The sequence below is a fragment of the Rattus norvegicus genome, chromosome 5 (assembly GCF_021556685.1).
Source record: "Rattus norvegicus strain SHRSP/BbbUtx chromosome 5, alternate assembly SHRSP_T2T, whole genome shotgun sequence".
Taxonomy (NCBI): Eukaryota; Metazoa; Chordata; class Mammalia; order Rodentia; family Muridae; genus Rattus; species Rattus norvegicus.
The window spans coordinates 108,138,447-108,153,408 of record NC_141538.1 but is presented as its reverse complement, the minus strand read 5'-3'; the positions used below and the strand labels follow the sequence as shown (position 1 = coordinate 108,153,408).

Here is a 14,962-nt window from a genome sequence, read left to right as displayed (position 1 = left end):
TTACATCCCCCACACAACAGCTCTGTTTAACTTAGCGCTTACACAAACACACATGAGCGTACAAGATTACATGCACTTATAGATGTGGTTGAGAAATATGTCCTTGGACTTCTGTTCAAGTCTCCCCACCTCTGTGTGGAATTCTGGAGATTGGGTGTATCAATTTTAGGAGAATCACACTATGAGTTGGAAACTTGCTGCTTTGAACTTGGCTGGACCTGGTCTCATCTAATCCCCCATCATCCACTTTGTGAGTAGTGGGAAGAAAAGAACATGGTCATGGAGAAGGCACCCCAGGCAACCTCCTTCCCGTTATTCTCAAGTCTTTAATGCAAGGACGGAGTGAGTGAGTTGTGCTTTCAAGGTCTCCAGGCGAGAGGAAAAGAGGAGAGCAATAAAGTTGAGTCAGAAAGAGGAAGAGAGACAGAAAACCCAGGGAGAAAGGAGGACAGAAGCTGACAATCCAGAGAAAAGGGGTGGTGAACAAAAGAAAGTCTGGAAAATAGCCACCTCCCCAAACCAATTCAAGAAAGGAGTTAAGAGCCAGAGAGGTACAAGAACTTTATTTAACGAAACAAAGTCACACCCATCTTTCATTTTCGTATCTCGCCTAGATCTTATCCGTTTCCTTTTTAAAGGTTGTCTGGGTTTCTAGAGGAAGCTAGTAACTCTTTTATTTTCCCCTTTCGCCTCACGTATGGCTTGATATTCTACCCATGGCCACTGAGACAAAATACAATCGGAGCTGGGGCATTTGTAGAAGAGCGACTCTAGAACACTTCTGCGAAGGGTTGTCACCCGGGAGCCTAAATGGGTTAATACCCAGAGATGGATTGTGCTGGCTGTCACCAATATGCCTAAAGATTATAATCCAATTTATGCACATTACAGTCAGTATTAACTTTATCTATTTTAAGGCTCCCAGTAGCCTGGTGCGCCCTTAGAGAGAGGGCAGACCCTGATGCAACCCAGCAGGTTGTCAGTGGTGTGTGTGGGGGAGCCACAAGAAGCAAACAACTGGTTCCCAGAGGCTCTGCACCGGGCACTCCCAGGTGTCCCGCCTCCACCTGGGCACGGTTCACAGTCCGGGAACACCGAGGCGGGAGGCGTTTCCTAGGAAGGAAATGACATTCTTGTTTCGCGTTCATTTCTTTTTTAAGTTTTCAGTAACGGCGGCAGGAGGGCGGGGTGGGCTGGTGCCTCCGAGTAGATAGGGAAAGGGATTTAAGGGTTGCTGCGGGCTGTTCAGTCCCAGAGATTGCTATTAGGAGGCTTTTTTTTTTCAAAAATTTTTTTGTTGCGTGGATTTCTCTCGCTCTCTGTTTAAGTAAGTTTGTTTGGGTGTGCGTTCTTGCGATTTCAGCACAAACCCACAAAAATCCATGGTGGAAAGTAAAAACAAGCCTGCTCCCCCTTCCCAAACGTGCTCACTGCCGCCAAAGACTTGAATTAACTACCCCATCTCCTGCGGCTGGGGGCTCCAGGCAGTGGCCACATTCCAGCAGTTTTAATCCGTTTTTTATTGTAGGGCGAACGGAGTTTGCACAGGGGCCGGGATGGCTCCCCAGCTGGCCGCTCTCCCAGTGCCAGGCCCCCTCCCTCCATTTCCTCCCCCTCCCCCATCAGGAACCTGTTACTTTAAGCGAGGCGTTCCAGTGTGGCGCTGCGGGCCGCCGGGGTTTCGGGAGGCGGCCTCTGATTGGCTCTTTCGAGCTCCCCCTGGCTCGGTCGCTCGGCCTCCCCGCGCGCTCCGCCCCGCCCGCGCGCCCTCCCTCCGCCCCGAGAGGCTCGAAGCCCGGGTGTCAGGCGCCACGGCGCATGCTCCGGACTCATCCTCTGGCCCCGGAGCTGCTGCTGCTGCTGCTGCTGCTGCTTTTGCTTTTGGGGCTGAGTTTAATAAGCGAGCGAGAGAGCGAGCACGGGGTGGGGTGGGGGCAAAGGCAGAGCATGTCCGCCATCTACCCTCAGCTCCCGGGCGCGCTCTCATTCATAGCAGCCTCTTCATGAATTACAGCTGAAGGGGGCGGGGGAGGGGGGTACCACACAACACCCCGGCAAACCTCCGGGCCCCCAGGCATGGCTAGCTCGGTAAGTACATGCAAAAATAATAATAAAAGCCCCCCTCCCTCTCCTCCTCCGCCCCGCGCCGCCGCAGCCCAGACAGCGCCAGCGCTCCGCGGTTCCAATTAGAGAAAGGTTGGTTTTGCTCGCGGGGAGCTGCCGCCTCTCCCTCCTCCCCACCCCCCCCGGCGCGCGCGCACACACTCGCACACTCGCCGCCGCCGCCGCCACCACCACCACCCCCCCGCGCCTCCCGCCCGCCTCGCCTCTTTGCAATCGCAAGAAGCGCACTCACACTCCCTCTGGCTCACACACGCGCACACACACACTCACACCCGGTGGAAGGAGGCGAATAATAACTCAGCCATATTTCAGCCGCCGCCGCTGCCGGGAGCTGCGGGCACGGTCCGGGGACGCGGCGAGCAGCCTCTGCGGCCGCACCTCCGCCGCCGAGCGCCGCGGCCGCCACGATGGTGCGTTCTCCGCGGCGCGCGCGTGAGCCCGAGTGTGCGGGCTGACAGCGGCGGGGCTGCTCGCAACTTTGCCCCAGCGGCCGGTGTGCGCGACCAGGACTCGGCGGCGGTCCGCCAGTAGCCCTGCCTTTCTGCATTTCGTGGCTTTCGCTGGCGGGGGGAGGCTGGAGGGAGTTTGCGACCACTTTGGCTCTTGAAAGTGTGCAGCGTTGGCTCTTGTTGGACTGGCCTTGCCGGTCGTGGGGGGCTGTTCGCCGAGGGGTGCGGGGTGCTTTGAGTTGTGGATGCCTTGGCGTGTTTTCGTGCGGGCGTGAGTGAGTGTGTGTATGTGTGACGACGTCTCATTCTTGTGCATGAACCCCATGGTAAGAAAGAACACGGGAGTTTGTGCCCATTAGCAGAGGCTGCCTGTAGTTTCCATTCCGCCTGGCACCGCGCTCCACACGCACGCACACATACACGTACACAAAGACTTCCTCGGTGTGTGCCTGTCGCCGCGGTACTTTCGGGGAGGGGGTTCTCTAGAACCCCGGGTCCCCCATCCCAACCACCTCCCCTCCCACGCCGGGAAAGAGCCCCAGCATCCCCTCCTGATTGTCTCCTAATTTGTTACCGACGCGTTTGTTGTCGTGCTTGCCATGGTGGTCGTGTTCTCCCCTTTCCCCGACCCCCTTCGCGACTAGGGGTAACATTCCGTTACAATCCCAGCCGCTGTGCAGAGGCGCCGGGGGCCCCTGCGGCCCGACCCGGTGTATCTGGGGGTGTGGGGTGTGCGCGCCCACGCGCGTGAAACGTGGATGGAGAGGGCACTGGCGTTTCCTTTTATGTGCGTTTCAAGGAGGAGGGAAAAAAATGTCAGGCGCAATGTTGAGCAGCGAACGGTCGCCTTCCTGTTGTTCACTGCTGTCTCTCCTCCCCCTGCCCGCAGTGTGCCGTGCAGGTGAAGCTGGAGCTGGGGCACCGCGCCCAGGTGAGGAAGAAACCCACAGTGGAGGGCTTCACCCACGACTGGATGGTGTTCGTGCGCGGCCCGGAGCACAGTAACATTCAGCACTTTGTGGAGAAAGTCGTCTTCCACTTGCATGAAAGCTTCCCTAGGCCAAAAAGAGGTAGGGCTCGAATACAAAAGAGACTTGATAAAAAATGTCTTTGCTCCAGAGGAAACAATCGCGGGGCCCCGGCGCTCCCCGGGCCGGTCCCCGCCCCCCCGCGCCGCGCTTGCCGGTCTAGCCTGGGACCCGGGGGCGCGGCGCCGTGCTGGCCAGGGCCGTGCTGGCCAGGTCTCTGCTGCCCGCGCGCGCGCGTGCGCGCGTGAGTGTTCGACTTGGGCTCAGGGAAAGTCACCACAGAGAAAGGACCGTCAGGTGTCGCGTGTTTATTCCTCCCAGGCCTCTTGGGTTGCTGCAGGTCCTTAGGGGAAGGCGTAATTAGTTACTGGGTTTGGAGGTTTGGAGAGCGAAGCTGGAAGGAATAAACAGTTTGCATCTTTTCACCACCTCCCGGAGAAACCTAGCTTTACCTGTGTTACTAGCCAAGAATGCATTGGAGGTAGTTATTGTTCCGTTTAGAGAAGTCGGTTCTCTAGGCAATTCTGGCCTTTTCTGTGTTTGAGACACTAGGTGCCAGTCGCTGTAGAGTGTCCCTATGGGAGTTAGCCTCCACCTCACAGCCTGGATTTTACTAGTTGGGTGACTTATTCCCCCCCACCTGGGGGTGCATTTTACTACTCCAGTAGATTTTGGACTACCTTCTGCACTGTCTTCTGGTTGGGACCCACAAGGGGAGGGAGTTTCCTTTAAGGTTGCAAGCTAAGTTTCAGGCAAAGGTGCTGTTTTGCCAATTTCTTTAGTTCTTCTTTCCGACACCTTGATCCTCAGCCATAAAGTCGGGCTTACACACTCTTGCTGAGGTTCTGTGGTCCCGACCTCTTCAGTTAAACAGAGCAGGACAGTTCGGGGGTGGGGGTGTGTCATTTAAAAAGATGTCTGAAGAGGTTCTGAAAAATACTGGTTTTTCTTTCCTCCTGCCTCTGGAAAGCTACTGTCTGGTCGTTTGCGTTGGATTACTGGAGGTAACAGTAGAAATACAATAAGGTGCTTTGTTTGTGAGCGGCTTTATTTATCTAAGTCGACCCAATGGTTAGTAGTTATCTCCCATTTGATCCGTAATCTTTATTGGCATCTAGAACTCCTGCAGTTTCTTAGAGAACATCATAATAAATCCATTCTGCTTAGAGTGATGGGGAAATTATTGAACATTCAGGGCTGGATAAAGAAAGGAGAAAGGATGTGCGCCTTTGAGGTGGCAGGGTTGGGGCTTATTTTTATTTTTAATGCTTGTGTGGTGGGAAGTAGGATTTTATTTTGTGCCATTCAGTGGTTAGGTTTAGAGTTCCCTTTCAAAACTTGAATGGTTGAAATTTTGATGGGCTTTGTTGAATGGTTAATAAATACATCCAGCTTCTAATAGACCGTAAGGGATTGCATGGCCTGTAGGAGATAATACTTAGCATTTGTTAGCACTTTAGAGGAACTATATTTTGTATTTCTCCAAAGTCATGGCAAGGGTGCCATCCCTGTCTGCAGGTGATGGGGGACAGTGCTTGATGGAATCCTCTTTTCCCATAAGTCTGTAGAGCCATTGCAGAGGAGTTTAAACAAAAGAAAGCCCCTCCTGGGCTCCTCCATCCTCTGTTACAGCCACTTGGCTGCCATTCATTCAGGCAAAGTAGACTTTAGAAAGCAATATTCATTGTGTCAGAGAAATTAACTCAGTTGTTAGAAAATGTTGCTCTTAAGGTAACTTTGTTTAGGCACCTTGATAATCATTCAATCCCTCTTCTTTTGTATTTACCACCATTTCTCTGCTTCCTGGGTGTGTGTGGTGATGCTGCCCTGTATATCCTGTAGTTACAGATGTTCTGCCCAGCCTGAGAGAAGTAGGGGTCTCTGTTCAGAGCACACACCTGAGAGGTGGGTTGGGCCCTTGATAGTAACAGTGTCTTCTCACATTTCTCGGGCAAGGGATGTCTGTTCATTGGACTTTACAATTGCAGTTCTCAACCGGGGAGTTTCTTCTTTATGTCGACGATAAGCCATTGTTTTAAAATGTTTATTTTTGGATTTTTATTTGTGTTGTGTGGTTCCCATGATGTGACAAGTCCTGGGAAAAACGCCAACTTATATCGCCCAGGAGAGACCTTGTCATACTGTAATTACACATGATTCAGATTTCGAGAGGTTTCACTGCTCGTTGGGAATAGCAGCTGTAAACTCAAGCAACACCAAGCACGATGTTTAATCCTGGGATCTGTCTTTTGGCTTATCAAGTCTCTGAAAATGATAAGAACAACTGGAAAATAAGATTGCCAGGAATTCCCAAGGCTTCTTCTAGCACCTTTTAAGGTGCTGCATCTTGCTATATAATTGATATAATTGATAGGATAAAGTTTAACTAATTGGAGATGGGAGGAACTGCAAAAGTGAATTGAGAAAGATCTGAGTACAGTATGTTTGAAGGAATGCTTCTACTCTACGCTGTTATTAGTGACAAGTTAACTCTTGTGCATTATATACAGTCACTAACAAGCTGAGGAACCCCAGGACTGAGTATGAATGGTTCAGCCATGAAGATACAAGAGTCCTTAGCTTTGTAATCCCGGGTTTAGAAAAAGCAAATTGATTTTCAGGTTGATTTCCTTTACTTCACAATAATATTATGAGAACTTGTAGAGGAAGAAATTATAGTATTTTCAACTTGTTGCCAAATGAGAATTATATATACCATTTTGGAATTGAGCTAATTGGATTTGAATTAATGAGGTTTTACTCTGTCACAAAGACATGTGGGAGACCTTTAATTTAAAACTACTGGCACACAGTCCTAGAAAAAGAGGTTTTGATGAAATAGTGAGGCCTAGAATATCCATTAGCTGATGAAGAATAGGCAGGTCAGAGCTGATGCATTTCCAGACTATCTGTTTGCAGGAGAAGAGCATATCCTACATATTATTACCAAAGATTTATGATGGTCTGATATGACTGAAATGAATAGTCATATTCAAAACATTCCATTTAAAATATTAATGTTTTCATTTTCAGTCGGATCTAGATTTCGGTGAACTTTCCTTCCAATTATAGCCGTCCTTAATATCGCAATCTGTTCTATTGACATTTATGATGTGAAAGCTCTTGCTTATTATTTTATGAAAACTAATTTGGCCCCTGGTATGAATGGATAGCTTTTTACTTGTCGCCTCTAGTCCTCTGAGTGGGCAGATAAAACATAATCACTGCCCTCTTCCGGCTCTCCTTTGGTTTAGGAGTGTGTGATTAGCTTTGTTCTATAGCTCTGATTTTGTATCTTTCGAAGTCATTTGGATAAACTTTCTTTATCAAGGACCTAATAATGCGGAGATTCCTTAGTTGAGGACTTTCTTGTATATTTTGTCTTTGGAGACATTTTTAAAAAAATGCACAAGTTGAAAGAATGAGGATGGATAGATCTCGGCTGCCTGAAGTTGTGAGGAGAGTTGCACTGACCAGCGAACAGCCTTAGACCTTATCAGGGCAAAGCTACAGAAGCGACTTCCTGAACCACTTGACAGGTGACTTGCTGGAGGAATCTCGTCTGTTGGTGAAAATGTCAGCTGGGCACCGGAAGCTGGAAGGCATCTGGCTAAAATCTATTAAGATTTAAAATGTTTATGTCATTGAATTCAGCAGACTTACCAGGGATTTTTCTAGTAGCTATGGCTTCCCAAGTATACAAGCATCGAGTATTTCTTGTGACTGTGACTGTTCTTTTAATAGCAAAAATTAGGAAGGAAGACATATAAGGGTCTTCAAACGGGTGTGCTTAAGTGGTGACAACCTGTAAAAGGTGACAGATGGGGTTGGGGATTTAGCTCAGAGGTAGAGCACTTGCCTAGCAAGCGCAAGGCCCTGGGTTCGATCCCCAGCTCCAAAAAAAAGAAAAAGAAAAAAAAAGGTGACAGATGTGTAGGTAAATGTAGGCACATGTTGAAGATCGATAATTGGTGAGACAAGTCGTTAAGTATGCGTGATCCCATTAAGGAAGTGCCTCAGATTCTGCATGTGTGCGTGCGTGCGCAGGTTGTGGGCACTGGGCATTGGTCTTGCCAGTAGTTGCTTTGAGCAGATTTTTGTGTTAGTGATGGTGGGATTTTACTTGAAAAAATAAACCCCATAAATTTAAAAGTCATGATGACCACACATTAGTCTGTAAGACTGAAGTAGAAGGAATACAAATCCAAACTTTCCTTTTTAAATGGGCGAGCACATCATCATAAGAGTGATCTTTAACTTGGAGAGGTTCTGCTTTTCATGGTGAAGGGGAACTAGGGTTAGGAGTACACATTGACCCCAGAGCCGGGTTAGGAGATGTCTCTGGTCACCGTCTGTTTTTTTCATTTGAGTTATGAGAATAGTTGTTGAAGCACAACTTGCATGTCCAGGGTTAAATATATCATTATTCTCAAACTTATGAAACTTCGGGCTCACAAACCAGACTTCAAAGGGCTTTTCCGTGTAAAAATAACCAACGTGCGACCTATCAGTATATATTATTTTAATGAAAAATATTTTTAAAACAGCAAAACTTAATGAGAAGCGGTGTATGTTTCATGGTACAAATGTCTTTAATGTCTGGTTTCATCAGTACGATGCGTGGCAGCTTCATCCACAGTTATACCCAGTTAGCTGTATTGTCACGCAGCCCCAGACAGATTGTGTGCCTCAGAGACTGAGACAAAGAAACATGGAGCCATCGTACAAAGAGCTGTAGTGTCACCATTTCGAGAACCGGATCTGAGGAATAGTGAGACTACACTCTGGAAATGGCTCATGGAATCTAGGTATTCAGCATACAGCCTGACATGGATAAATTACCTATCATGTACAGAGTAAGTCCCCTTTGTTGTTGCCACTGTTTGTTTGTTGTCACTGTTGTTGCCTGTACTACTCCTGCTCACGTCCCAGAAAAAGAAAGGGTAGGAGTTTCAAGGGTTTTCCTGCTCAGGTGCTCAGGGAACAACAGTTATGTCACTGTGCTTTCACAAGAGGAGAGTCCAAACTGAAGTGCCACTGGGTGTAATTTATAGCTGATTTTACAGTCTGTTTGATGATATACTATTTGTGTTACACAGAAGTTTGTACAGTCATTATGTTAGGTGAGCCCTGTAGAACCGCCTCTTAACTAAAAATGGTGAGACACCAATTGATTTTTGTAATTTTACCTTAAAGATGTCATGGCTGTCTCTTTCTCTCTGTCCCTGTCTCTCTCTCTCTCCTTTTCCTCCTCCTTTCTCTTTCCCTTCTCTTCTCTTCTTCTCTTCTTATCTTCCTCTCCACCCCCACCCTCTTTCCCATCTCTTGGTGTTTTCAGTCATCCAAAGAAGTGTGCATAGAAGATGGGAAATTATTGGACTAGAATCATGGCTCAAGGTTGAGAGGGTTCTGACAGCCTTTCCAGAGGACCCTGGTTCAGTTCCCAGAACCATGTGGGTGGTTTCCAACTGCCTATAAATTAACTTCAGCTCTGAGGCTAACCTGCACAGACATGGAGTATACCCACACAGACCTTACACATGCACATGTAAATAAATCTACTTAAAAGGTAGGACATTGTATGCCACAAATGGACAGTGTTGCCTTTATGAAGTGTTCATATCATTTTAAATGTAAATGAAAATCATGTTTTTACTAAGGTATAGATATGTATGCATTTATAGAAAAAACTAATAAATATACAGAAGCTATTTGAAATTGTCATAGATAAACAGTTAATATTTTGGTAGACATCTATTCATATGTATATGTTTTAATCATTACTATATTTTAATTATTGTATTTTTGATTAATGTATAATACATAATAAAATAATAATATAATAATTTTGTATATATTGTACAGCCACAGCCCTCTTTTTCCTTTTAATCAGACTCAGAGATTTGCAGTGATTGTGGGTGTAGACACAATGAGTCACCTGTGCAAAGAGAACTGCTAATAAATGGTGGTCAGTGTTTACTTTTAAAGCATTGAGTAACTATTCACCTATATCAGTGGAGAAATGTTCAGTAATAACTACCTTTATAGGCATGACCTAGGATTTAATTAAATAGTAGTGACCACGGTAGATAACATTTTAAACAAAAAAGTACTGTGGCTACTTTTATATAAAATCGTATTCCTTTTATGGATTGATTTAAGATGTTCTCCTAGGGTGGGGGCTTGAGAGATGACTCTGTGGATAAGAGAACTTGCTGCTTTTGCAGAGGACCTGGGTTCAGTTCCCAGCACCCACTGGCAGCTCACAACTGCTTACCTCTCTAGTTCCAGGACATTGGATACTTTATTTCTGTGAGCACTCTGCATGAGCATGGTGCACAAACATACATGTAGCCAAAATAGTCACACATATAAGATACATAGTTGAAGTTTTTTCTTTGTGACAAAATCATTAGGAGAGCTGTTGGTGCATAGTGACTAGCAGCCATGTCCTGGCAGGGTCTCACTATTTATGTAGCCCAGGCTGTCTTAGAACTTTTTATATAGACCAGGTTGGCCTCAAACTCACAGAGATTCTCTTGCCTCTGCCTCTCAAGTGCTAGAATTAAGGCCTTTTTTAAATATGTGTGTACGTGTGGACACATGTGTTTGCAGAGTATCTACAAGAGGTGGTTTGCTCCTTCTACTTTGTGGGTCTCAAGCACCTTTATCCACTGAACCGTCTTGCTGGCCTTCAAAGTTAGCTTTATTAGAGAATGAAGCTTGCCTTTACTTCTAACTCTGAGGTCAGCTTTCTTAGAGTAATAATTGGTATTGATTATAAAGGTGATCATTAATCCCTGTTGATTATAAAGATGTTTAGTTGAACTTAGTTATTGTGTTTGAGGGTTGACATTGTCAGAGCCAAATAGTTTTCTTTTTTTATTTGAAAATATTAATTTTATTAAAGCTGTTTTGTTGTTTGTTTGCTTGTTTCTTTTCAGTAGAATCTATAAGTTATGTCATCATCTATACCAGGCCAAATGTTTGGTGCATATATGTTACTCGTAAAAAGCAAAACATATTTTAACAGTTTCTGTAAATGTTAATAATCTTTCAGTATGGGCTGTCGTGTGGCACAGCAGTTAAGAACATGTTACACTCTTGCAGAAGGCCTGACTGACCCTAGCACCCATGTTGGGTGGTTCCTGACTGTCTTTAGCTCCAGCTCCAGGAATCTGACACCTCTGTAGACACCTGTGGTCACATGCACGGACCTCCCTCCCCTCAATTAAAAAAGAAGTTCTATTATAAAAAACCACTAGAGAACAGGATGTTTGTCTTGTTCTGGGCACAGGTTTAGTTGTAGAATACCTTTTAGTTTTTGCAGCTAGGATTTGTGTCCACTTCCATTTCCCTCTAAGGTACCAGGAGGACATGGCTATCTGGTTCTTTCAGGTGTCTGTTCATTTTGGTGAACGTCTAAGATACCTTGAACAGGAAAAGGCAAGACCCCCTGAGCCCTCCATGTATTGTCCATACTTTACACTATGTGCATTGATAAATAGTTCTTAGTGTGGAAGAACATTCTATTTAGCAATAACAATAACAAAATAAAACGAAGTAAAACAAACAACAACGGGAATACCCCTTTCCCTCTTTTGCTTTCTCTTCCAATTCCTGTACTATTTGGAACTCAGTGAGAAATGGAGAGTTTGGGCTGCTGAGATTTGCTTGCTGCCAGAGATGTGTCACTTAGCGTGTACGTGGCATGGAGTTGTCACAACATGCTCCTTGTATGACTTTTTGTACGTGTGCTAGGTGAGTTGATTGCCTAAACTGCTCCTCACATGCAGCATGGTGGAGCAAATGCCACATGTCACGTGCTCATCCTGTCCTTATCTGAGCATCTGTCTTGTTTCCCTTAGACTGCATCAGAGTTAGGCATGGGGCAGTGCTGGCCTCCTGTATCACTAGATCCTGCCCATGTGCTTTTATACCCTTTCTAGAGACTGCAAGTTTTGGGTTTCTTTGTAGCCAAGGTAGATAATACAAAGAAGGAAAGGGTTTTAGGCACCCAAACTTGGCTTCTACTGGCTAAACTGTAGATTGCCTCTCATTTCTAAAACATACTTTTTCTGTAGCTCAAGAACTGTGTAAACAATACCATCCATCGCAACATTGTATGTATTGAACTACTTCTTTTCTAGAATAGGTTTATCTTTGTTAATAGGCAAAAATAAAATTTCCTCCTTAAACCAGCTTCTTACTGTGTAATCCTGGCTGACCAAAAATCACTATCTAGACCAGGTTGAACTCAAACTCGAAGATATCTGTCTGCTTTTTCTGGGATTGAAGGCATCCACCACCACATGCAACCCCCTTTTTCTTTATTATTATTGTTGTTGCTAAATAAAAAATGTATGTGAATCTGTGTATGATATGTTTGTATGTAAGAGTGGGCATGCATGTGCCTTGGCATGTGTATATTGCTTAGAGGACAACTTTTGAAGGTCCATTCTCTCCTTCCCATACCATGTGGGGTCCTGGTTAATCCACAGGTGACCCACAGGTTGAACTTAGACTATCAGGCTTGCATGTCAAAGCCATCTTGTTTGTATTTTTTTAACCCTGATTTTCCCCCAACCCCATCTTAAAAAAAAAATCAGGGGTGTGTGTGTGTGTGTGTGTGTGTGTGTGTGTGTGTGTGTGTGTGTGTGTGTGTCAATGTTCACTTGAGTGTAGTACCTACAAGGGCCAGAAGAGGGTGTCAGATCCCTTAGGGCTGGAGTTAAAGGAGGTTGGGAGCCACCAGATGTAGGAACTGGGACCCAAACTTGTGTCCCCTGCAAGAGCATTAAGTTCTCTTAACTACTGAGCCATCTTCTCAGCTCTGTCGTGATCTATTTTTGCTGTGTTTTAAAAAGCTAGACACATTTGAAAGAATTGGTCATCTCTCAATTATTTTACTTCATGAAACATACCCAGACTTTGAGGCTTAGAATTGAACGAAACATATCTCAGGCCCTGGGAAGCAGTGTCCTCAGAGCTGCAGGGAAAGCCTGTGTGACCTAAGAGAAAGGGGATGTCTGAACAATAAACTACTTTTCCAGCTTGGAAGTACTGTTCTTACATTTTTAAAAAGGACAGACCCAGGTTTGTAATTGCTCTGATGCTTTTATAACAGCAACACAGTAACCTCTGTCAGTTAAATGCCCATTGCTTGATTTGCCATGCAGTGCACCTGTGCTATTATACTTAATTTTTCGTTTTTACTCTAAGGAAAATTATTTGGAAAATGGCACCCTCCCCCCTTTTCCTCTTTTGGAGGCTCGAGGGCTCACCCATGTCTCCTGTGTGTCAATCCACAAAGTGTCCTTCCACTGAGATATGCCCTCAGTCTAGAGAATCAATGTTTTCTAAATCGATACAAGAGTGTCAGTATTTTAGAATTATATGATAGGTTTTGTTTGTGTTTCTAAATAGATTAATACCATTTCTTTTACATCAACCATCAGCAACTACTTACAGGTAACATCAGAAATTACTTACCGAACCTCTGTATTATTTCCAGGGTCTAAAGACACCTTGCTTCTTTTTTTTTTTTTTTTTTTTTTTTTTTTGGTTCTTTTTTTCGGAGCTGGGGACCGAACCCAGGGCCTTGCGATTCCTAGGCAAGCGCTCTACCACTGAGCTAAATCCCCAACCCCGACACCTTGCTTCTTAAAATGCAAGTTTTGATGGTGTCCCTGGGTCTTTGGGTTTTTCATGTCTTCATCTGATTTGAGATTCTGTAACCTGGCTTGATTTGCTGAGGTGTAATTTAACATGTATCTGCTTGTTTCTACTGCTAGAGTAATAATTGACAAATTGGACCGGCATCCTATCCAAGCAGGAACAGAGTATTCCTAGCATTTGGCCATTCAACATACTTGGAAAGTTGTCCATTTAACAATTTGGGCAGTGTTATAAAATGCTATTAATTGAATCTTAATTGAAGTTGCTCCTTATTTCTTGGTTGTAACATGCCAGGTACCTTTTAGGGCAAGGGGAAAATCAATCTAATCTATTCTTGTTAAGGGAAATTGTCAAGTGACCAAAGAGAACTCAAAACTTAATATATGTGCAGATGAACAAATTCAAACATTGTCAGCACAACAGCACGGGGATGAGAGATGTGTTGGGAAGGTGACGAGTGAGTCTGTGGTTAGCGCTACGCTCCTTATATTCTTCAACAGAGGCTTGCTCTTGAAGTTTCTTTTATCACCGGTTTTACTACTTGATTGAGTTTTGATTTTTTTTTGTATCAGAATGTCCATAATTATTAATCTTTATACAGATTTTGAGTATTTTGTTACAGGTATAATTATATCAATGATGGGAATGGAAGAAAATGCTACAGGAAAGTGTGTGTGTAACATACAAGAAAATGCATGTTACAGTGGTGGGATCTGAAGCAGGACCTCATGCTCCAACTCAGCAAAATACCCTTGAGGAGCAGGAGATCAGGACCTGCTGTCTGTTGCTAGCGAAGTTTGTTGGATTTTTACAAGTTTTTTTTCTTATTCTTTCTGTGCATGTATGTTGTACCTGCACTTTCGTGAGGCCTGAGGACCACTATTTTTTCTTTTTAAATACAGGGTCTACGTAGCTCCTAGCTCTTGCTGCTCTGAAACTCACTATGTAAACTAGGCAGGCCTTACACTCACAGAGATCTGCCTGCTTCTGCCTCCAGAGTTTTGGGATTAAAGGTATGAGCCACTAGTTTTTGTTTGTTTTGATAATGTCTTTCCCTGTCTTAGAACTTTCTAGATAGTGTAGGGTAGGCTGGCTGGCCACCTGGCCAAGGACCCCCAGGATGCACCTGTGCTTACCTGTGGAGCATCACATCTGTTTAATTCTTGTTTAGTGTGGTCTCTGGGGGCTGAACTTTGAATCTTGAGCTTGTAAAGCAGCACTTCGCCCACTGAGTTGGCTTCTAGCCTTTGTTTTCTGAGATGATCGCACTGTGTAGCTCTGGCTAGACTGGAACTCAGTATGTACCCAGGCTGGCCTTGAGCTTTTAGGGATTCTCCTGTCTCCATCTCCCAAGTGCCAAGATTACAAATGTGGAACACCATGACCAGCCTCAAGCTGTAAAAACATTTATCTGAATCAAAGCCTTTCTGTAAAGCTTCCATATTACCTGTATGAAATGAAAACTAGAAATGTAAATGTATACATGGACATCTTTATAGTAAACTCTTGTTCCTTTAAAAGTAGTGATGTCATTTGGAACATAAATAAGCAGGACTTTTTTTCTCCCCCCAGGAACATTTTGTGTCTCATTATATAAAAATTTGCCACCACGTTTTATTAAATCCTTTTCTTTATTATCACTATAAATATGAATATAAATATCACCTGCTTAGCTTTAAAGGG

General features: G+C 44.8%; 1 protein-coding gene across 2 annotated transcripts in view; it reads left to right on the top strand.

Moving 5' to 3' along the window:
* Positions 1-1,765: 1,765 nt before the first annotated feature.
* Mllt3 (MLLT3, super elongation complex subunit) overlaps positions 1,766-14,962 on the top strand; it is a 254,496-nt gene continuing 241,299 nt past the window's right edge. The window contains 2 exon segments of one of the 2 annotated variants that reach the window (NM_053718.4): positions 1,766-2,088; positions 3,463-3,643. In NM_053718.4, coding sequence (NP_446170.2) covers positions 2,077-2,088; positions 3,463-3,643 — 193 coding nt within the window. In that variant the 5' untranslated portion in view covers positions 1,766-2,076. 2 annotated transcript variants of the gene reach the window in all.